This window comes from Anarhichas minor, unplaced genomic scaffold (assembly GCF_050575085.1).
Source record: "Anarhichas minor isolate MPS153535 unplaced genomic scaffold, ASM5057508v1 ptg000011l, whole genome shotgun sequence".
Classification (NCBI taxonomy): domain Eukaryota; kingdom Metazoa; phylum Chordata; class Actinopteri; order Perciformes; family Anarhichadidae; genus Anarhichas; species Anarhichas minor.
The window spans coordinates 11,648,058-11,673,146 of NW_027466457.1; the positions used below are offsets into that span (position 1 = coordinate 11,648,058).

At 41.1% G+C, this 25,089-nt stretch overlaps 1 protein-coding gene across 1 annotated transcript in view; it reads left to right on the plus strand.

Annotated features, from left to right (window-relative positions):
• The first annotated feature begins 3,893 nt into the window (after nt 1-3,893).
• The window catches only part of kcnq1.2 (potassium voltage-gated channel, KQT-like subfamily, member 1.2), a 148,503-nt gene continuing 127,307 nt past the window's right edge, over nt 3,894-25,089 (plus strand). The window contains exons 1-9 of the mRNA XM_076089444.1: nt 3,894-4,363; nt 12,893-12,983; nt 17,329-17,455; nt 17,638-17,716; nt 17,812-17,908; nt 18,754-18,894; nt 21,141-21,251; nt 21,575-21,670; nt 22,925-23,062. Of these exons, the coding sequence (XP_075945559.1) occupies nt 3,894-4,363; nt 12,893-12,983; nt 17,329-17,455; nt 17,638-17,716; nt 17,812-17,908; nt 18,754-18,894; nt 21,141-21,251; nt 21,575-21,670; nt 22,925-23,062 (1,350 nt within the window). The remainder of the gene's footprint in view (nt 4,364-12,892; nt 12,984-17,328; nt 17,456-17,637; nt 17,717-17,811; nt 17,909-18,753; nt 18,895-21,140; nt 21,252-21,574; nt 21,671-22,924; nt 23,063-25,089) is intronic.

The window sequence follows — 25,089 nt, forward strand, 5'->3', positions numbered from 1 at the left end:
TTTTCCCAATGACTACGGAAACCAGCGAGGGACAAGCTATGAGGTATTGCAAAACGTGTTGACTTGGCGCAGAGTGAGTGTTTAGTGCCCCCTACAGGTCAACACAGGCGTGGAAGCACAGCTCGTGATGTATGATGGGACTGCATCCGGGTTTTAATACGAAAACAAAGAAGCACTGAAAATAATTTTGGTCAGAAATAAATGCAAGAGACTATTTCCATTCGTATTGACGCTAGTGCACGACCATGCACGTGTGACCTGCCGCTGTCACCCAGCAGCTGCTGCTGTTTGGCACATGTGGTGCGTTCAAATGCTGCTGTAAAACCACCTTTCCGAAGTAGCACGTGCAACAAATGGCAGACTATTTAAAATGATTCATGATGTGAAAACACAGCCAGGCAAACGTGAGAGTGAGGCAAACCATAAGTTAGTGTTTTCGGTTAAAACCAGGTTGGACATAGCTAAAATGTGTAATGTCAACTGCGGGTGGATTAGCACTCAGAGTTCACTTATATTTGAGGAAGTGGCAGGGATGTGTTAGAAATGAAAGGCATTAACTGGATATAGCATAAATAAAAAACGCATGTTTATTTCATGGGGTTCCTGTTCTTACATTAGGCTACTCAGGTATGGACCCAGTTTCATCTTCACTTATAAAACGATGCTAAAGGCCAAGTGGGTACAAAATAGTTATGTTGAGTCATCTGTCACAGTTTTGACTGCATGCTAACTTTATTTAGGATTGTGCACCATGAGGGCTCAATTTAAAATAACTAGAAAATGCATTTCCTGCAGAAAATGCATTGGAATGCTGAAAGCTGAAATGAATCGCAAAGAAATTGCTGAAAATACAGATATGGGAGACCACCTGTCTGAAAAATGTTGAAGGCCAAAAGCATTAAACTGCAGAACATAATTTCTTCCAGGTGAGTTTAAACACAAGGTGCATACATCATTGTGCATTTCTTCCAGTTGTAAAGTAGAAAACATGATTTATTTTAGTCGTATTTAGAAAAAAGTTAAAATGTGACAGTTCAAAAAGTGTAAAAGATGTCAAAAAGTTTAAAGGTTAGAAACAGCAGGCATGTTAAAAAATGTAGAAAAAGAAGCGTGCCAAAAAATGTATGGAAGAAATTGTTGGAAAAATAAAGATTAGAAGAACAATACTTGGAATGCTGAATCAGCATTAGGGTTGACATTGAAGTCATATATGTCAAAAATGACTTTGCTGCTTTAGGCTTCTCCAATATGAAGATTTGGTGGCACAAGATATTTGAAGGCATAATTTTGGGCCCTGGGGATTCATGACAGGTCATTTTTAAATCATTATTTGATCAATTAGAATAATAATAATGTAGAATTAAATGTTAGCTGCAACCCTAATACAGTTAGAAAATACAACCTGACACAAATTCACATTCCGGATTCATACATTGGCAAGTTATCACAAATACTAAGCTCATAATCATAAATTATACAGAAATTATTTTTTATTTTATTTCTTTACATATGTTGTACACATTTGCACGTTGGCTACTTGTTAGTAATTGTAGATAGTATATAAAATGGACAGGATACCACTTTGTTGGTCGCTCATGTTGCGATTACAAAATGTCCCATAACCCTTGAACGCAGCGTTTGTGCAGGCACAGGCTGCGATGCACTTCAAAGAGACGAGTCCTGCAGGCAGCAGCCGATGAAAGACTTCTCCTCTCAGTGTATTTTCGATGTTAGGGTTTAATTTTGTAGCGCTAGAAGACGAATTCTTACTTGTTTAATTTTGGAGATTATTTGACTATATTTTATTCATTTAAAAATAAATAAAGGTGAACTTGTTGCCTGCTTCTGAGATATTTTCTATTTATTTACCACCGATTACAACTTGATGTGTGTTTCTGGATTCAAAGGTAAGATGTGACACGCTAGTTTGACATATTGTTTAACTTGTTAAGCGTAATTCTTGAAGGGCTCAGCTGCGAACATCAGCGTGTAGCATTAATTGCTGCAAATATTGACATAACATGTTCTTGATTTTGCAGCATCATTTAACAGACCACAGCCTGCTCTTTATTTGAGTGCTTAAGCAGGTGGAAAAGGGAAAAAGGTGGAGTTTTTAGGGATCGGAAGCTAAATGTTCCTAATTTATTTCACGTTGCTGTCATTCCATTTGTTTTGGCTGTCCCCGTGACAGGGTCGGTTCAGTTTAACGGAAAGGCAAACAATACTCTTGTAACTGTAGAGTCCCACAGCAGCCTGTGCGTGTCTGACAGTTCATTGTGTGTCTCATGACTGTGCAGCTTTAAAGTCAGAAACTCTATCTACAGGGAGACAGCACATGTGGCCCCTGTCATCAGTTCATCGATGGCTGAGGACAGATACGGACGGGGTGGGGGGGGGGGGACTTGCCCCCAATTAGCCCTCCTCACTTGTCCCATGATGCTGTTTTTCCTAACCTGTTGGGCAACATCCGGCCATTTATCACACTGGTTAGGTGTCTTTCCAGAGAAGACACTGACGCGCCTACCAACCCTTTGATACACTAATTAATTGTACATATGCCAGCAGGGAGTAGAATTGCTTTGACTAGATGGAAAGTGTTTTTGTCAAGTTGACACACTGTCCAGACTTGGTTACATTTGCAGACATGAGGAATAGATATTACACACAATAATTAGGATGTGTTGCTGAGATGCTGCTCCCTTTGCACACACTTTTCTTTATCTTTTGTACATCTCTTGTTATTGTTGATATAGATTTAAGTAGTGTTTTGGCAAATAACACCTATGTCCAAAGGCAAGCAGTGGAGATTTTGTCATAATATGAACATGCAGTGTTTGATTGTGACTAGCCACTTGAAGTCTTTCTCAGAAAACTGAGAGAAATACGAGAGACGAGCTGCAAAACAATCAGTCGCGTGGCTGTAACTGTCCAGTTTTAATCAGTCTAATTCTCTTCTGCCTGCACGTTTTTTTAAACCTCTGTGATGTGACGTGTTCTGTAACTGTTAAAATTTGTTGTAGCCTGGTCAAGCTGGATTCTATTTTTTTCTTCTTCTAAATGTTAGCAGAGTGCTTGTTGCACATTTGTTTTAGTTTACCAGATGGGAAACATTTCCGGGCTTGACATCCATCGGGGACGACGCAGCAGGTTTCACAGTAAATCCTCACAGAGAGGAAATGGACTCGTGTGCTGACCTGTCTCTGCCACATTAACTTGTGTATGATTATATTTTGGATGTATTTTGTGCTTGTATTATTGTCACCGGTCGTAAATCACAGTGTAATAGCCTACTTGTACAACAATTTTCAAAAGTTCATAGAAATGTTTCTACGACTTCTTACACCGGACCGTTACACGACGGAAAACTCTAATCGGCATCAGTGCCCTAAAATCACAAACGGGTCGTCTCTGATCCACGTATGGCGACAGTTCAGAAGTAACATGCTGAGGGGAACCACCTTTAGCATTTACCAGATTATAATCTGATGATAATCTGGAGTAACAGTATTTTTCTTCTATGCTGGGATGCCATATGTTACAATAGCAGATGTTTATTTAGTAGCTTCAAACTGTTCAAGAACATTAAATTCAGAGTTATTTGGAAATACAGTGTGCTGTGTTAATAATCTTAATTAACAAGGCCCTTGCCGTGGAGGGCAGGGCTTACTTTCAGTCATACTATCTCCATGACTCATGTCACCTCTTCCCCTGCAGGTGTGGACACACATGCAGTGCAGCAGAGAGGGCTCCTGTCTGCAGCGGGTAGCTAGCCATGCCTAGTGTCTCATCCGGCCGGACTCCACCCTTCTACCTGACTCTTGGTTGACCTCAGGGACGTCCCTGGCCTGTCTCTGAACCGGACCATGGAGGAAAGACGTGCACAGTCCTTTCAAATGACGTGCCACGTGCAACGCAACTATGGCAGCAGGATGGGGAGCTCCTTCATAAGTTGCAGACCCAATGGATATGGCGGCACGAGCCTCAACCTCAGCCTAGACCAGGAGATGGACGCTGACCCCGCGACCTCCACCGGCACTACATCCTCCAGTTCTACCCTACTGGCTCCTGCTGCTGACAGAAGCTGCTACTCTCCCGTTTCACTGGAGCTGGACCCCACGGCGGGGAATAATGGATCAGGCATTCCCTGCTATCCACCAGCGGACACAAATATCCCAGTGCTTCCGTCCATACTCGGCGAGCCCTCCATCACCTCTGTCCCTCTGACTCTCCCTCGTTCGAGCTGGATGCGTCATCATCAAAAGCAATTCCAGAGCCCGTACACCAAGACTAGCATGCAGGGGGATGTTTACAACTTCCTAGAGAGGCCTGCTGGAATGAGATGCTTCCTCTACCACTTCCTCGTGTGAGTACCTGTCTGGTTCTGTGTGTACTGATTACAGCAACAGACTGCGGGTCAGTTTGGCAGCAGTGTTGAATGAGTAGACATAGTTACAGAGAACCATAAACGCTGACGAGCATGTGTGAGGCTCAAAATGCTGAATCAGAGTAAATAAACATTATTAGGAGCAAAAGCCTTCATGAGAACCCTAACAATCATAAGGCTTTATTCCTCAACATGTTAAGACTTTGATGGACGTGCTAAAAGCTGTTCGGTTAACAGTCTCATTGAGTGTCTAACTTCAAACACAGGTCTGTGTGGTGTCTCTCCGTTAGCTCCAGCCCCTCTCTCGTTAATTGCATCTAGTGCGGCTCCTTCCAGTATTTGGTTCTGGTTCCCAGTAACAAACGAAGAGGCCTGCTGGCTGTCTGCGGTTGTTTTAAGATGGCCCAACAGGAGCAGGTCAGTGTGATCTGGTCAACCACACTTTTGGCACTGATAAGCTCAGTCTATTTTGCTCTTCCTCACAGTCAACATATCAGCAACCACATCCATGAATCATGGAACGTCCTTCTTGATGCTGCTAACCTGACCTGCCAGAAACCCACACTGACCTGCAGCTAAAACACTGCTTGCATCTTTTTATTAACTGCCACGTCGGTACGCTCTCCTCTCCTTTGTTAGCATTGATGTTCTCGGAGTGTGATGAAGTTGGATTGTTTTAGCATGGCGGGATGACTGGAAAAAAAAAACGTGCTGCAGAATGTCACACACATTCAATTTGATAGATAAACTGTATTTTATCACCGGTAGACAAAGTTAACTTTGACCCCATATTTCATTTAATTAAAAAACTAGTGGAAATAAAAAATATAGTAAAACTTTTAATGAATTGTATCCTACTTCCATATGTTTTCATGGCCAATAAGTGCTTAATATCTAAGTAATATATTGAAAAACAAAAGTAAATATTTTTAAATCTGGCTTCATGTATGTCTTTTTACTCAAATATGTTTTGCACATTTTCACATTAATTTAATCAAAATAATTTACCCAAATCAAGAAGTGAGTGTTTGTGATGAATACTATAATGATGGTGAGATACATTTGAGTTAGCTTCCCTTTTTGCAAAAGTGAAAATATAACTCTTTCATGGCCAAGAATGCCCTCCTAACATGTGACTAAAGAGTCATCTGTTATCTCTCTGAAGTATCCCTCAATGTGGTCCCAGATATCACAGTAAGCCCTGAGCCCATGGATTTAGACCAGATTAGATGAAAATATGAATGATAATAATAGAAGTTCAAGTGACGGGCGTCTACTGAACTCTTTTACATTCCGCTGAACAGTGAGTCAAATAAATCCAAAGAAAGTTTTTCAGGAAATGGTAGGGTTAATTTGGAAGTAAAATCCTTTTGTGTACAAACTCTAAGAATATTACAACATACTGTATAAAGATCATTTTGTCACATAAATGACATCACAGTAGCCATTACACCTGAGTAGTAAGTTTCCATGTGGTTTTTTTTTCCACTGTAGTTGCCTATTGTTACGAACAGTAAAGGTAAATGTTAAAACCTAATGTTTAAGTTTATAGAAGGTCATCTATATAGATATATATTTCAATTTAAACCTTCAAAGCATCTCACTTTTGGGTCATGACTCAGCAGCTCTGGCCGAGACTAACCAGGAGTGTTTTGCGTTCTGTGCAACGTCTTGCAACAATCTCAATGCCTGCACCTCCTAAAGGTCCCGCTCCTCCCAAATAATCCATTATCCAAACGTATTCATCTCCCTCTACAGCGCTTCAGCTCAGCTTCCTTCAAATTACCTCATCCTTTAAACATAATCCAGGCCTAATGTGTAGTCGTTAAACATGGCAGCTACACCGACCACTTTTCAGCTTTGTCCACGTGAAATTGTGCTTGAAGAGAAGTAGAGTTAGTCAGTCTCATTAAGATAGTACCTTTGTCAGTCAAAGACGAGTGGAAACAGAGCGGGGATCCTCTGTTGTCCTGTTTGTAAATGTGTTTTGTGTGCCCTGCCTTGCTGATAACTCGTCCCAGCAGTAATTGAGGCTCTAATGTTCTCCCCTCACAGAGGAGAGAGAACCTGAGCCTGTGCTTCATTTAATATTAAACCCCTCTGACTGATCCTCGCCGACACTCCTTTAAGTAACTCTTACTTGTCGATGGTTATCGCTGGTGGCCATCTATTCTCCTGGCCTCTTTAGAGATTGGCAGGGAAAAAGAGACTCCTCCTAAAAGGCCGCATGCAGCACTCGTGATAGGCCTAATAGGCCTGCTCTACATTAGGATGACACACTGACGAACCATGCACGCACAGGTCAACGCTCAATTCACTGCTGCCGTTATTGTGCTTATAAATCTGAAAATGCACTCGTCAACACTGCATCTGGCTGTGTCGGAACATCTGTCCAATCAACGGGTAGCGTAATGGGAGAACACACACACATCAACGGTGGAGACAGTTGTCACAAATTAATACTTGCACAATGTACGCATATGTGCATCGAATGTGTACACAAACACCCTTTCAGTGAGTCCTCATGCATTTGACCGATTTGTTTTGTTTTGTTTGAAAAGAGGGTTTTATTTCTTTTGCAATACTCATTTGGAAAAACCCATTTGAAACCCAAACAGATAAAAAGTTTTCATGTGGATTTATATTAACTTCGGCACATTGAGAGAAATGTGGTTATCTTCCTATTTTGTTAACTTTCTTTTTAGATTAGTGCTTTACATACATCATCGTTATTTAATGAAGAATTCATAGCATAAAACTAATTCAAATATAAATGATTTATTTGATGAACTTAAGCATATACAGTTACGGACTTTATTTCGGGGTCATTCGGTCTCCTCTTGATGTTGGAAAACAATCAATTATTAATACATGTTTTAACAAATTAATGTATTATATATGAAATGTCACGTTTGTCTAACCGACAGACACACAAACGTACACGCACATGTCACTCTGACGACAGAGTTTAGTCAGAGTGGGTAGAAATCCCTTGGGCTCGGGACAGCATATGATAAGAGTGCCCGAAAAGACTCTTATGCAATGGCATGCAGTCTCACCAGCACAGAGACAACCTGGGGCTGTGATCTCCTTCACGTTTGGGCCACTCCCTCTGGATTCTTTTACATAACCAAAAGGAATGAACATGCATGTCCACATGATTGCCCTTCTTGCTCAAACTGGAAGCAGATTACAACCATACATCTTCATTTAAGTAGACACGTAAATTCTTTTGAGACAAAATCAAGAGCTAAAACAGTAGAAGAAAGAGAGATTATCTTACTGACTATTAAAAAAACGACCTCAATATTTTCATTTGCAGTGGCTGTAATCAAAATGTGATCGTCTCATGAAGGGGAATTTCTACTGTGGCGTCATTACACCACGACCAGTTTGCAGTGGAGGAAGAATTGCACCCGTTTATCCTGGTGAAAATGCAGCTGGCCAGATGTTGTCTGGAGTACTTGGTTCTGTTGTGTGTTTTCATATCTGGACAGATTATTGAAATGGCGACAGTGAATCCCCTCCATCTATGTGGAAAGGGCAGAAAGGAAACCTCGTGTTGGATATCTGCTTACAAGAGATTACTGACTGAATGAAGAGAACTGTATGGGTCACGTCCATTTCTCAGTAAATGATGTACGCTGGGGCATATTTCATAATGCGAAGTCCATTGTCTTTTGACCCTTTTTGCTTCAGGAATTTGTCCAACAGGTTTAACAATTTAAAAAGTCAATATTGTGCAATATTAAAAGAAACTAAAAAGATAACTGTTATCATAATAGCATTTTTATTTAGTCATTTCTCCTTTTAATATACATGAAATATTTCAACAACCAATGCACATGCAGATATTAATCTGTTGCACTTCAACTTGTAAGCAGCCTATAAAGGGGACTGCTGCTCCTGAATTAAAGAATAAAAGATTGCTATTAAAATACTGACATGATCCATTGCATTACAAAGTAAATTCTATCATAAGATGAACAGAATGCATAATATACAATTTTGGCTTAAATTTAAACCGTGAGTTAAAGGAATATTTTGCTAATTCCAATTAGTCTTGTCAATAAAGGTGTTCGTGTCGGCTCTAAACCTTTACATACTCGTCAGTTATCAACCTCCAAGAAGATTTAAGTTATGGATATTATTTTTGCACCTCTCATTGTCTTGGCCGTCCTTTGTGCCGTTTGCAGTTGGTACAGATATTTAAACTCTGCTTGGTTGATTGTAACGTATCTTGTATACTTCCAATGGTGTGTAACTGTACAACTGAATTCAAGTTGATGCTGTATCCGACATGCATTTAGCGAAGTTGCTAGTTGTGAATGACACTGCTTCTATAGTGTGATACCCCTCCTAACTGTTTCTCTTTTCATTAACTTTGCCCTGCAACCTGTAAGTTGATTTACCTCTTTTTTCCCCCAAGTATTTGGTGGACAAGATGATAGCTAAACCAGGATGGAATATCCATGTTTGTGACTGGTGGCGGATGCGGTGTAATCCATCCTAAGCTCTTCCATGGATGGGATGGGGAGGGGGGGCCAGTAAAGAGGGCTGTGGAGGGCAGCTCCGTCTCTGTCTCTGACCGTGCTTGCTAGCAGTGATGGACAGGGCAATGTGCGTGCCCTTGGCTTGACCTTTGTGCTTGTTTAAGTCACAAGCACTTTTTTTAAGAAGCAATCTCAGAAGCAGACACAGAATGCAGAGGTGTTTAGTCCCAAAACAAATGCGTAAACATTATGGGAATTCTGGAAGTCTGCCAACTCGCATTGGGCAGATTTATTATGGGAGCACAAGTATGCAGACAGTACAACGTTTATACTTGTATTTGACTCATTGTTTACAGCTGGTTGCTGGGCCAGAGATTGGGCACATTTTTGTTTTTATAGGAGCAGCATATAGTGGTATCATCTGCTAACTGAGCAGCATTGCAGCGGCATAGGCATAGCACTATCCGCTTAAACAGACCACCTAATTGTAAAACAACATTTTACAATGTACTTCTTTATTTGACCTTTATTTGTGTGGCTGAGAAATGAGTGAATTGTGCAAAGGCGAGTAGATGTAGGATCTTCAAGCTGGAGTTCTAATGACTTAAGATGAGGTTGAGATAGTTTGCAAGTGTAAACTGGTGTTTTATCAGACGGTCCGATTTATGACGGCACAACCTGTTATCCACTGCTGGATTGAATGAGATTAAGGTTAAGACATCATTTGGATTGGAATAGCGTAGCACCATCTGTATTGATGACTTGTAATCAAACGCAACCAGCCTCTTTGGCCCAACAGCTAAATGTGTACAATTAGCATTGCAGTGCTACTTCTGATTGGCTACATGTGTGAGTTTGCATACTCAATTTATGAATGCGCAATGCACAAATCTGCAAGTGTGAACCTTTCACATTCTTGTCACCCCCACTTTTGAGATGGCATTGTCCCCGCTGTCTGTTTATAGTTGATGTTCTCTTATAAGCTTATATTGCCATAGTTTCCCAGCTGATTGAGTAGAGGGTTTGGTATGGCTCTACGCCTTACTTATTTTAGTCAAGCTGGACAGATCTGCAGTCAATAACACTCGCTAAAGCCCCAGCTGTTTTGTTTTAATCAGATCCCAGGGGTTTTGGCCTGGCTAAATAAGGTTGGCTAATGGTTGTGAGTGACCCAGTCCTGTCCGCAGCAAACACCTCCCCATGGTGTCAATGCAGAAAGCTTCAGGATATGACATTTAGGGAAATGCTTCGTCTAGCTACAGTACACAGCCTGACTTAATGCACAGCCTTGAAACATTTAATGTCTCCAGAGAAACTGTTGGTAAACTTGAAGAAATGACAACTTTAAATATGCAACATTTTGTTTGCATGTTTATGCTCTAACCTCCTAGCTTTAGTAGAACAGTGCATAATGTTGCAGACTGGTCTGCTATTACGAAACACTGCAAGTAAAATGCTGCTCACTGTACCCAAAACAAACAAACACGATAGTCCTATCCAATTAGTCATTACTACAGACTATAATCTAATCTAGTACAGCTTTCTGTCAGTGGTCTTCTATGACACATTGTATGTGGAGTCTCATGGGTATTGCATTTCACTGTTGTGCTTTCAAAAACAGGACAAATATTATAGTCTCATGCGCTGAGGGAAAACACACAGATTACATGACCTTCTCAATGGCCTACATGACTATGACATCGAATTTATGCTCCTAATAAGATGATCTCATAGGAAATGGGGTTTGAGTTTACTTTGCCTGCCCTCGTTTTCACCTGCCTGTAAACATTAAATCTTTGTCATGTGACTAATTCTAATGAAGTTTCAACCAATAGGAGGAGGTTATCTTGACGAGGCAGTTGCAGCAGCAAGTGATGAAGATCAGCAAAGTGCTAAATGCAGAGAGCTGGTCTTTGATGTTTTATGCAGCGATACCAGTGATATTCATCAATGTCCGCAAGTTCCTGTGCAATATTATCCTTTATATCTCTGAAATTGAGCAATATGACTGCTTTTACAGCCTTGTCTTAATGACTGCTTTAATACAACTGGCTCATTCCTCATTTGCACAACCTATCCTCTTCCTATTTGACTTTACATGGTGTCCAGGGTGTTGAATCATTGGCTTTTAGTGGAACTGTACGGCCTACAGAGGGATGGATTGGCTGTAAGTTCTTAGTTGTCATGCACACCTCAAATCTTCCAGTCCCATATGTCGAGGACGCTGCACCAAAGCCTTGTCCAGCCATGAAATCTCACTTTCCCCAGCTGCCACTGCAGCATTCCATCATGTGACTGATCTCAGTGTTGGACATTCTGTCTTCTTTTTGTGGAGCAAATAGAAGATCCAAACCAAACTATAGCATCCTCATTGCCACCCTGGGTTGAGTATCACCTTGGTCACCTCAGTCAAAACGAAAGTACGTGACACTTGTACTAAATCAGAGGTGATGACGTCATCTCGGCTCACCCTCTTGTTGATGATTGGCCTTCTTATAGGTCCAGGAATACTCTCAGAACATTATGCTCTAATGCATTTTTGCTTGCATTTGTGAATCAAAGTGAGGGTGGGAGAGAAGTGTGTGTGTGTGTGTGTGTGTGTTTGGTCGTAAGCGGTAATCCTCACTGTCCCATCTGGCCCATGTGTCAGTCTGTGTGCAAGGGGAATCCTCCTTCAGGAGTGTTACCCTCCATCCCCTCACTTTGTCTTACGCTCATTCTACTACCGGAGAGACCAGAAATGAGCACGATCTTTTAAGTAAAGCAAACTTTACCTCCGTCTTTAAATAAACTTAGGTCACACGGGTGTCCAATAAACAGGTGCGGCTCACATGGATGTCTAACGTGCTTCTCTTTTGGACATATTCGATTCAAAAAATCTCATCTAGGATGGCAAGCCTCTGCGAATGCAACATTTGAAAGTCTTTCTTTAGCGTGGGAGTACTTACATTTCTGCATTATTTTATAGGTTACATGACTAATGATAAACAACAGACACTTACGTAACTCTTCCAGCCTATGGCCTGTAATCCCTGTACCCAGCATCATAATGCATCCACTGCTGTGTGTTTTTAAAGTGAGCTTGGTCATGATGCTGATGATGGTGCATGCAAACACTCGCATACTGTAGTATGTCATGTAAAAGCACTTAAAAGATGTGTTCTAAGGATTATTAATGAGATGATGCACACAACGGACTCTGCTCTTAATCCTGCAGAGTCTGGAGAGACCAAGCAAAGCCCTGCATGAGCCTCTTTAACATTTTAGAATTAACTAGTAAATGAACAGTGCAGTGGTTCAAGAAGAAAATACTGTTTCTAACTAAGTTCGAAAAAGATATTCACTTTATTCCTTTCCTCTCTTTCCCCTCTGCTATAGTCCTAATTATTTCCTCTAGAGCTGAAACAAATAGTTAAAACAGTTGGTAGATTATTAAACTGCACCTGTTTACGTAATCAATTAATGACATTCTCTGTTTTTGGCTTCTCCAATGTAAGAATTTGCTCCTTTTCTTTACATCTGTGATAGTAAACAGAGTATCTTTACGTCCGTTGGTTGGAAGAAACAAGCTAATTTAATGTCACCCAGGACTCTTGGAAGTTATAGGGGGCAATTTTCTTTTTTCCCCTGGCATTTTATTAAAAAAAGACAAATCAATAAATCGAGAAGTAATCTGCAGATGAATTGATAATAGTTGCACCCCATCCTTCCTCTCACACTCCTTTTCTCTTTGCCTTCACTCTCAATTTAATCCCTTTAATTCCCTCTATCCACCTCTGCTTCCTCTACCTTCATTTAGTTGTGCTGGTGCCAGATGTTCAAACATAAACGTGGAAACATCCTGTCAGCTCTTAATACAAGCAGATTGATGAGAAAAAGAACGATGGTTTAATCACATCGACGTAAACTGCATGACTGGTTGGGGGAGGCATGCGGTTTTTGTTTTCTTTTGCGACTCAAACAGTGAGTAGTATGTGCTGATAACTTCCTGAAGAATTGTTTTCTCTCCCTGCAGCTTCATCATGGTCCTGGTGTGTCTAATCTTCAGTGTCCTGTCTACTATAGAGCAATATGCAGAGTTCGCCACCGGAACACTCTTCTGGATGGTGAGTACTGTCATTGTGCTGATATCCCAAACGTAAAACTCTTACAACCTCCAGAATCGTCCTCTTAAATCCCTGAACATGGAATTGTGTTGCATGTAAATGATTGTATTTAATGTCTGTTCATTGCTCCTTGTCTGCCTGCCCAGGGACTGCAGATGGAAATTAGCGAATATATAGATCTGACTTAAATCATTATACTTAATATATGTTTGAGATTAATGTTTTTTTGTGCATGGTCCTTGTTTTAATAAAGACTGATAATCAGTATGCATTGGTGTGTAGGGCCTTTAGAAACACATGCCTGATGACCGTCATTAAACAATAAATTCAGTTCATTGGCAGAAAATGGGCCATTTTTAGCATTTGTTGTCAAGCTAAAAAGCCCAACATTCACCAGTTTCATCTTCTCAAATATAAGGATTTTCTACCTTTTTTGTATTTAATTTCCCTGTAAATTGTTTTATTTAGGTTTTGGACCATTTAAAAGGGAAAAACAAGCATTTTATATTGTCAGATGGGCTGTGGGAACCTCTCCTTTTTCCCATCTTCTAAAAGAAACAATTATTAAATAGATTATTATAATTATTATTGTATGTATATATATATTATATGTATGTGTATATTTATTGCAGGACAAAAGACAAATCACAAACGGAACAAGATGAAGACAAGAACAGTGAATACAGGCCACAAGCACTGGTGATAATAATAACCACGATAATAATGATAATAATAATGAAAATCAGAAAAAAACCTATACTAATACTAATTCTACCTTTACAGCCACCAAAGCTATTATTATTATTATTATTATTATTATTATTAAGTCGATTAAAATAATAATCGCAGCCCACATAATTGCACATATATCGGTTGTTGAAGGTTGTATTACTCCTATATTGACAGAAGGGATGTAGTGATGCTTCCTTGACATCCTTGAATTTTCTTGTGTAAGTTTTCTTATATTAATGAAATTTCTATACCTTTTTTTTTTTTTAAGAGAAACTGAACCAAAGAGTGACAGTTGGCTTATACTATTATAACTGCACTGCAGTACCCTTCTCTATCCACATGATGGACACAGAAGATCGTGGCTGAGAGGGACTCCACCCGCCATCTTACACCTCAGCCCAAAGATATTACAAAGCTTAAAAAGACTAATCCCTTTCAGTTATTGCAAATAACATCACACAACACCTGGCAGCTTGTATTGCATTCATCCAAAACCCCTTACAGTAAGTAACTTGCACATATTGTACATTAATAGTGTGGGAATGCTCAGGAGTCACTGTTTTTAACCTATAGTGGTGACACTTGTTATGCAGAATCATTTGGCTCCTCCAGACTGTACTTGCTGGTAAATTGACCTTTTTTTGTGGCTTATTAGGCTATTAAGGCTGCTAAGTGATGCAATAAATCCAGGGCTTACAACAGGTAGAGACAATTTTGGCTGCTGCTGGAAACTCTACAAAGAGCTTGCATCATCTGTCTCTTGCCAGAACACTGGTTATAAATATACATGTAGCTAATGTGCACTCACACACAGTTTACACAAAAACTGTACAGACACACACACACACACACGTACCACCTCCTGGGTCCCGGGGGCAAACAGTGGACGGAGTGGACACTGTGTTTCTGTAAACTTCTGGCCAGTGCCCTTTGAAGTCCTACTGTCGTGGTTATTCATTTATTTTCACCCAAGAAGAGCCAAATACTCTCTCTCATTATCTCTAACTCTCGGTTTCCCTCTTTCTCTATCTCTCTCTCCACCCTCCACCTTTTCTTTCTGTTTCATTACTCAAGAGGCCAGCAGTAATCGGCCTCATAAAGATGTAGAGAGAAATTAAACACTTCTGCACACAAAACTACTGTTAGACTTTTCTCTTGATTTGTCAAACCCTGTCTATTTGTACACCTGGCTGTGTTGGGGTGTGCGTGTAAGCATGTCTAATAGTAATTCATGCATTTGGTTCAATATAAATTGTGAGATAAGATAGTACCTTATCTTCTGTGTGTGTGTGTGTATATATATATATATGAGGGGGTGGAGCCCAATGAATGGTGTCATTGTGGCATATAGTAGTGATAGTAGCTATACTTAGAAAGTTCAGGGTTAGCTGACATCTGTGAATCACAGGCTGCTTGTTTTGGATGGCAGAGGGGACATAAGTCCTTTAGGATATTTGGCCTTCAGGGCAGCTGCCAAACTAAAGCTGGCCAGACTGGACCGGAGGCACACAAGCATTCATACAGTACACACAAGCATATCACATGGATCTCTTCAATATCGTCTTTTCTGACCAGGTCTTCTTCAAAAGCTTTGTGAAGGTGAATCTAGATGTAAGTGACTTTGTGTGCCTGTATACGTGCACCTGGCTTGTAGTGGGAGACACAGGTGAAGCAATCTAATCACATTTTTTTTAATCTGTTATTATAATTCCCAAGCAGCTCTCTGAATGAGCTTCATCCTAGTCTGGCTTGACGAGATTATCACTGCGCAAACAGGCGGCTGTTTTCAGTAAACACGTAGTTGCCAGTTTCTGATACACATACAAAAATTTCCCAAAATCTGGGTGACCCAATTTATGGAATTATTGTGACTAATCCCATCAAATTCCCCAAATTCATGCGTTCCTTTGACTTTCAAATGTTACCCATATGTCAAAATTACTGAACTCGATGAATTGGTGATGTTTTGATCTTACTGTCTGCTTATAGATTTGATAGAATACTTATATCCACAATAATAATATCCCCCCAATTATAACAGCAGAAGCTTTGTATACAGGATGCAACTATCAAAAGTTCCCACCTTCTTTGTGAGTAAACTGTGCATAGTCCAGAATACAAAGAACTGTAGATAAAACCTCATCTGTTCGCAAAATTGACACCTTTCAGTCAGAACCGATTATACAGTCTTATATTACAGAAACAGCATCAGGGACTTGAAACACAGTCTGTTACTCTCCTACACAAACAATAAGGCTATGGCTGGCTGGTCGAGTTGTTATAGTCATCTTGGTTCCAGATCTCAGAATGTCTGCACACGTGATTCAAATTTAGATGAATAAAGTAAAACCAAATGGTAATTCAGTCTTATTATCAGGCTATGTTATATAGATTTACTGAACCATTTCTGCCTGTCTGTCTTCACTTCTGCCTCTTTATTCTCCTCTCTTTGTCTTTAACTCAGGGACAGAAAATGAGCAATTCATGGGGATGAATGAGGGTTATAGGAATCCCAGGCCAGGCAACTCAAGCGCAAAGCTGTAAACATAATTAATTAATGAAAATGGGCAAACTGAGAAATTCAGAGAGCAGCAAAAGGAATCTGTCCATCTGGCTGCCCCATCCACATGATAACCCTGATGGAGGCCTTTGGTTGATACATATTTAAAAAGTTGTTTTTCATAGTACTGTTGCAAAAGTATTACTAAATGTATAGGTCAGTGCATTTTCTCTTTGTGCTGACATCTTTGCCAGCCAAAATAGTGTCTGATTTGATTGGCAGGTCATTGTTTAGGGGCTCTGTGGTGCTGTGTTATTGCAGCAGGGCTCATAGTATTAAGTTTCATACAAGGGGTGGTCAGGGAGCAGCCAGTTCAAGCAATCAGCGGGATGACCACCCACATGGCCTTAGGTTTTAACAGACAGTAGAGTGACTAAATATTATGCATGCACGGTGGCCAGGAAAACGATCCCCGTCAGACGGGCATTATTAAGTCACAGAGGCTCACATGTATGCACATATTAGAAAAACAAATGGACAGTGGTACATATTGGAACACAATTTAAAAGCACCAACCTGAACTGATATGCAGGTGCGTATGATTATAATTTAAAATCAAGCCCTCATTTTTTTCACAAGTATCTTATCCTGCAGTGTGGCAGAAAGATTTACAATTATAACAAGATCTTATCGCCCAAGTAATGCATTTGATTGTTTAGCCTTCTTATCTGTGAGGCAGCAGTGTGACAGCATTTCATCCTGTGGCTTCAATCACTTAGCCATTGACCCTGTCTCAATATGAGCTGTCATCAGCCATGTTATCAACCTCCATTTTTCCTCCTGGGTGGTTGGGTGGTCTTAGTACTACTAGACCACCTAAGTGTCTCTGTCTCACACACCAGTCATTACCCATTCATATCATATTGTAAATCTTGGTGATTGATTAATGCTTTGAGATTAGTCTTAATGCGAGGCACAGTGTTATCAATGCTTTTAGATAATGAGACCTTATCTACTTCCACATCCACTCGTCCTGCATGCGCTTTACAATTATTGTTGCTGTACCAATGGATTAATGTAACCCTTGCTCTGTGTTTGCATTGTGCTCCACAGGAGATTGTGCTGGTGCTGTTCTTTGGCACGGAGTATGCGGTCCGGCTGTGGTCGGCAGGCTGCCGCAACAAATATGCAGGCATCAAAGGACGCCTCTGCTTTATCAGGAAGCCCATATCAATCATAGGTGCACCTGGAATTTTCTTTTGCTCCCATTTAATACAACGGATGTCATGTATTGTTCATGTAGATCAACAACTTAGATATTTCAAGCGATGTAAGGCTTTACTTTAGTACAATGTGTCCTTGAAGCTGAAATGATTGCAACCCTGATTTGATTTTTTTTTCTATCTTTATCTTTCATTACAGATTTGATAGTGGTCATTGCCTCAATCATTGTGCTTGGTGTAGGTTCCAATGGCCAAGTGTTTGCCACGTCTGCCATCAGGTAGAATGACTGTTTTGTTCTGCATTTGACTTCTTACTGATACATGTAGCTGTAAGAGGGATCAGGAGATGATGAGATGACGTTGTGTGTTGCAGGGGCATCCGTTTCCTCCAAATACTGCGTATGCTGCATGTGGATCGACAGGGAGGAACGTGGAGGCTCCTGGGATCTGTAGTCTTTATTCATCGACAGGTAGGTTGAATGAATTCAGGCTAATGCTAAAACTATTTGCTTGTTTTTTGGCATTATTTTCCTTATCACATATCGGATAGATCAGAATAGGACAATAATAAGTCATAACTCCTATCACTTAGCCTTAGTTTCTTCTATAGGGTGACTGCACAGACTTAACTCCACCTTCCTCCAAATGGCGATGCATGGCAGTCGTAGTATAATACACTTAATCACCGAACGCGTGATCCTCCTGGTGTAAATAATAAAAATGTACCACTGATGACATATAACTGAGCATACCGCCACTTGCTACCTAACCTGACTGAATGGTTTAGGGTGGATTGGAAGTGCTGACTCAGAGTTCTGGCAATGCCACAAGCCTGACTGATTGTAGACCATTGTATGGTTGGCTATAATAATTGCCACATTCCCGTTTATCCTTTTTGCTATGCGGAAGTTGGTGGGTGACCTAGCTGACACAAAGTGCACTATATGATGCCAACACTATTAGTTCTGAAGCAAGGCCTTAGAGCACTCATAAAAGTCAGGGAAATGTGAAGTGTAGCTCATGCAAACTCACGCCTCTACTCCCTTCACCACACGTGAGCGCGGGTAAGACCCAAACAGCACATTTGTTATTTGGGATGAACTAACCTGACACGTCTTACTAAATACAGAAGGATGAAGGTTGGCGTCAGTCAGCAGAAGCATACAGCGCGTCACTCACAGGTCATTTGAAACATACACGTTTGAAGTAACGCTGATGTGCACTGTCACCAACCTGGCTCTCTTAACCAGAGAACGTTCTTTCATTCAACATTTTGATAGTATCGCCTTCGGCTGACCGATCGTGTTTTTTCCAGGAGCTGATCACCACGCTGTACATCGGGTTCCTGGGCCTGATCTTTTCCTCCTACTTTGTCTACTTGGCGGAGAAGGACGCTGTGGACGAGGAGGGCAAGACGGGCTTCTCCAACTACGCCGATGCCCTGTGGTGGGGCGTGGTAAGCCAGCTTAACTAGAAAATAGAATTACATTTTACAGAAGAAGCAAGCCCTTCACTGATGTTTTTGTACTCTCAGCATATTTGTACGAGTATATTATCTGAATTTTGTCTTTTGCAATGCATATATTACTTGGATCCTTGAACGCTACTTGCAATTTACAACCTAGCCTCCACTCTTGAAAGGCCACATCACATGTAAAAAGACTTCTCTCTCGAAAGCTGCAACAAAAAAATCTGCACAATGGAATCTCAAGTGGAGTCTTAACTGGAAAAATGATTGAGATGGCTGGCCACCCTGGCTGGTCTAATTATTAATCTCCTTGTGTTTTTATTTTCCTCATTGGGTCTTTGTGGAGCATGCACGTAATGCTGCGACACTCGACACAGACGCAGGCGCGTTGATGTTTTTTGTGCGTAGAGCTGGTTTCGCTTATTTCCCTCTGAACAGAGGCTCAGGTTTCCACAGTAGTTAATTAAACATTTGAATTGAAAGCGCAGAGTAATGAGAAACCTATGGCAGCCTTGTGCAGGGGATCAGCGTGCCACAAAGAGACGGTAATAAAGCATTCACCTCTGGGCTCTTTGGCTCAAAGAACTTTTAGAGCACCAATATAAAGTGTCAGTTCCCTTAATTAAAACTTTAATTGTGGGATTACTACCTTTTTATGTAACGAGGGTTAGAGGGGTCACAGTGCTCCTCACTGCTCTATGGAAAGTTGAAGAAAAGCTGTCGTTGGTGTTGCTCTGTTCACAATGTCGAGAAAAGAAACGCGGTTGGGGATCTGCACTTTCTATTGTTTTTCTGAGACTGTAGACTTGAGAGTCATGATATGCCATTACAATGGCTTTGGTCAGGTTTGTGTGTGTGCAATGAGATTACGTTGATTGGAGGATGCTAAACTCTCCCCCCCCCCCCCCCCCCCCCCCCGTCTGTATTCCTTCTCTTGGCATGATTTCCACATTCGGATGTGCAGGTGCAGGGCACAGCTGGAGGACAAGCCAATGCCATGATTCATATCCCCTTCTCTCTCCCTCCCTCACCTTCCCTGCCTCTCTCCTTCTTTTGCCAATTGCTGACGGTTAGGTAATGGCTGTTTGTTTTTAACAACCTGTCTAACTTCAACCAGGACAAAGCATAAAAACGAGACAATTAGGAAAATGAGATCTGCTAAACTTGATGTTTTGTAGTTGTGGTGCTTATGTACAATTTGAATTGGGTACAATCACTCAAACAGTATGTATTCATGCAGATCAGCATTCATATAAACATGCATACAGACATGTACACACTTACACATATTCAAAGACCAGGTCTATGACCTTTGTGTAGACATGAGGAGGTTTTTGCCACACACCCTACATTGTGAATAAGAGGGGTGTCTTTGAGTAGACCATTCCACTCTGATGGTCAGGAGGACATTGTTTAGTCATCGGATTTGTGGACGAGGGATTAAATCCCCCAACACTCCTCCCGCCCCCAACATACACCCAGCCACCCTTCCCGCCCTTGCTCCTTCTTTTTTACTCCCAAAGCCCTTTTAAGTATCTCACCTTACATCAGCCGCTTTGTGTTTGCGCACAACGGCGGCGATACTCCATCGACGCCCGCGGTAAGCCAAGTGAGTTCTGAATGTGTCAGAATTGGCTCGGCTTTCAGAGTGGGTGTACATGCAAATGCAAGAGGTATTTGTCCCCCCCCCCCCCCCCCTCTCTCAGACCGGCAAATTCCTACACTCACTGAGGATTAGTGGGTTGGGAATCTTATTCCCTTTGAGGAGCAAGAGCCTCAAACGCCCCCGGCCATCGCTGACAGTTGTGGAACGGGGCCAGAACGGCTTTATTGTCCAACTCTTGTTATAGACTGCTCTGGTGACGCCTTGCATTGACTGACATTTTCATTATGTCAGTTTGTTACAAATTAGAGTGAATGTTGATATCTCTCTGAGTACAACTATACATTTTGACGTGTAAGGAGGAATTATTTACATCTATTTTACATTTTTATCAGCTGCATCGATGGTTAAGGAAAGGATAAAGGTACCCTCCGGTTTCACGGCTCAACCTGCGATGGTGTGGATTAAATTTAGCTTTTATCACATCAGCCTCAAATGTCTTGACCTGTTTTGCATCAGTGAAGGGCCGTGTGCATTTCAGGATTTTTCTTTCCGTCACACATATGCCTACAATCTGCTAATGATCCTCTAAATAGATATAAGAGGAACTTCATCCACTCTCTGTCTTTAGGTGACTGTCACCACCATCGGCTACGGAGACAAAATTCCTCAAACGTGGATTGGCAAGGCCATTGCCTCCTGCTTCAGCGTCTTCGCCATCTCCTTCTTCGCTCTGCCTGCTGTAAATATAACTTTAATCTGAATCACGTGAAACTCACGACCAGAAAGGAAAGATTTATTCAAATGTTTTGTTCCCATTCGTCCAAATCTTATTACTTTGTTGACTTCTGTTTTGGTCAGGCATTACTCTCTGCATTGAAGCACAGTTCAACCATTTTTGTCTCTAATCTTTTTTTTTTTTATAAATATTGTATACAATATATATATATATATATTTATATATTATTATTTTTTGTGAGATTCTGGATCTACAATCCTAACGTCCACTTACTGTTCCAACTTTAATATGACAGGTTTTCTTACGACTTGATTATTTCCAATCAGGGTATCCTGGGCTCAGGGTTTGCCCTGAAAGTCCAACAGAAGCAAAGACAGAAGCACTTCAATAGACAGATCCCTGCTGCAGCTTGCCTCATCCAGGTACATTTTTGGCATTCAGCTTTACGAAATGTAGTGTTGTAATCCACAAAGTATATATTAAAATCTAGGTCACAAACAATGATTTAATAGTAGACCCATGACCACTTTCAAGAAGTTGCCAGTGAAAGACAATATTGGAAACTGAAAAGAAAAAAGTAACGGTGTTTCAATCAGGAGAGACAAGTGACTGATTAGTAGTTAACATTTATTATGACAGATGATGCGTTCATGAGTTACGCAGAAATTATTTGGCGCTTGAACTCGACAAGGAGATTTGTGATCGCGTTGCGATTGCCCTGAGCGGCAACAATATATAAATCCCCCTGAGGAGTCCAGACACTGGTGGTGGTGGCTGGAGGTTCTGCTGGAGTTGGCTGGAGGTTCTGCTGGAGTTGGCTGGAGATGCTGATGGAGTGCTGAATCTCCGAAGACGGATGGTGCTGGGGAGGAGGAGGGTCGCATGAAACAGCAGCAAGAAGCTGGAGGCGGGGATACAGCACATTTAAAAGGAGGCAGCAGCAAGCTGATAGGCTAACGAAGAGGGTGTGACTCAGCTGTTAGACAGCTGATAGAGTCTCTGACAGTGACAACCGAATAGAGAATGTGCTGCTTAGTGAGGGAGCAGTACGAGAGAAAGGCCTACGAGCCTAAGCGTGCAGGGATAGTCTTCCTGTCTGAACTTGCGCTAGAGCTTCATTTGTTGTCTGCAAATTTCTGCTGTGCCATGGAAAAGGTGAGCAGTATCCCACTTGCCAAGAGTGAAATGGTAGACAAACAAGCAGCTATCTTGTGTCAAAGCTAACCATTACAAGGATTACAATTACCCTTAACACAGAGAGACACAACCGCAGACAGTTTAGACACCTGTGACACAAAGACACCTACATTTCTGCAGTGCTTTACATGTGACTAACAAATCACAGTACAACAACAGTACAAATAAGTTAGGGTTAGTTATAGTCTCAAACAATTGAGACTAATGCACAAGAATAAAAATAAATGAATAAATATATTTACAAACAGGAATTTGTGTGGAACACGACAAATAAACGCTAGCAACAGAAATGTAAAAATGTAAATGTTCAGTATTTGTTCACACATCGCTGAATTTGTGGCTCATATTGTAGCGTCACTGGCTAATGGTTCCTAATCACTGGCTTGCTATCCTATGGTTGGTTCTAATTTGTTATTGGGGGAGTAGAAGAAAATATGATATGTGCATCAACTGACTAACACAAATTCTGCCCTCCTCAGACACTTTGGAGGTGCTATGCAGCAGAGAAACCAAACGGCTGTGATATCACATGGAAAATGTATGTTCTAACTCCAGAGACCGTCACCACAGTGGAACCTGAAAACTTCAGCCCTCATGTCAGGATACTGAACATATCGGTAATTATCTCAGTTCAACTTATATTCAGAGCAACGGGTATTTTGTGGCTCATGTTTTGTGCAGTTTTCAGGAGTGATTGATTTACTTTCCTCAACAGAACAGGACAAGCCTTCTTTTTGAAACCACTCTCATGTCCTTAAATATAAAGTATGTCTTTGACGCTGTGGGCATTGTGACATGCTGGCTTTGAATTCAACCAGGGACATTTTTCACATCTTTTTCTCCTCCACTGTTTATTGTGGCTCTTACCTTTGATCCATCCAATAAAGGTGAAATCCCACCCAGAAAAAAAGTAACGGCGCTCATTTTACTGGTTGTAGACGTCTCATTTTGAATAAACACATGTGGTATTTCTCATATGTGAGAAGAACATTTTATTCTTAAATAACCCTTCTAACCTGAGGTGAGAAACATCAAGAAGTCTACAAAAGAGTGTTGTCAGAAAAAGTCGTCGGACTGTGAAACTGCGGTGGAGGGTGGGGTGGGGGGAGATTTGCATATGTCCGGCCCACACTGTATTGTCTCCTTGTGCAGCTCACCTTTCACAATAATATTAGCCATGTTGTGTCCCGAGGCCATACAGCATAAAAGGGCAAGTTAAGTTCCCACAAACGTACACGCACACGGAAGGACACACACCTCCCCCCAAGGCCTGACTCCACCAGGATGACTCGAGGCCTTTGTCTCCGCCGGACAAAGACTCAGTGAGTTGAGATGATGTCACCGCGGCCTTTCTCATGGGACTAAACCTTTGTCTAGTAGAACAACAACAAAAAAATCTTTGTGTAGCATTGAACCCACATGTATTGGGAAGAATGACTGCTGCTCTTTTCTGCTTCAGCATGTGACTTTCTCTTCTGACTCGTCTTTCCCCTTTCCCCGTCTCTAAAGATTCCTCTCCTGTTTCTTCTCTGTTTAACAAACCTATTTCTCTCCTTCTTTTTCTTCCCTGCTCTTCCCATCTCTTTTTTTGCATATCATCCTCTGCCCCATCTCTGCCTCGTCTATTTCTTTCTGATTCATTAATATTTTTTTCTCCCTCTCCTCTTTATATCTAACTCGGTCTCTATTTCTTTGTCCCTTCTCACTATTAAACTCAGAGTCTGTTACAGTTTCTTCATGCCCTTCCATCTTTCTCTCTCTTTCAGTCTTGTGACAGCCCCCCCCCCCCTCCAAATCACTCTCTCACTCTCTCCACTAATGAGTCATTGAAATTGGGTATTTGGATTGAACTGCTGGCCAAAAGTCTGATCCACTGAGTCCAAATAATTGAGTTTCCATAAAGGCCATCGTCCATGATGTTGTTGTGGGTCAGAGGGTCTAAAGATTGGACTGAAGGCACCATTTAGGCAATATTTAGTTTGCAGAAACCCGCTGACTCACACATCCGATAGCTATGATCTCAAAGAAACTGAGATTTAACATGTAGGCTACCGCTGATGTCACCAGCGTGCGAGCACACAATTTGGTAGGAGAATGTGAACTATACAGGTACTAAAAGAAAACAATGTGATTTTGTGTATCAATGTTTTTGGCTTAGCATGGCTTTTTAACACGATGCTAAAATGGCTGGATAAATTCACATTCGCAAGTTTCCTTGACAATGTGTCACACCTGAAACGTATTCAAGTGTTCTGTGTTGTTAACAGGCTAGCACTTTGAACAAATAATATCCAGCTATAGTGCAAGAAATCTTGATGTGCATTTTTAATGGAAGCAGGAAGACTTATTGTAAGTCCTTCTCATAATGTACAGCATTGGAGAAAAGTAAACAACCAGCAGTTTCAATGAAGATGTTCATAAAGCTAAGTGAAGAGGGTTGGTTTCGGTTACAAAAAGTGGCTGCTTTGTCTCCATATATTAACGGTTTTGCTGGCACATTGTGCCTCTATAATACTATTGGCTCAAACTTCAGTGTGAACTCTTTCGTTTGTGAGATTAAGAGACGGTCCAAATCGAATAAAGTCCTTCTTGCCACAACAGTCCCATACTGACATTCCTGTCTGCACAGATAATACACAAAATA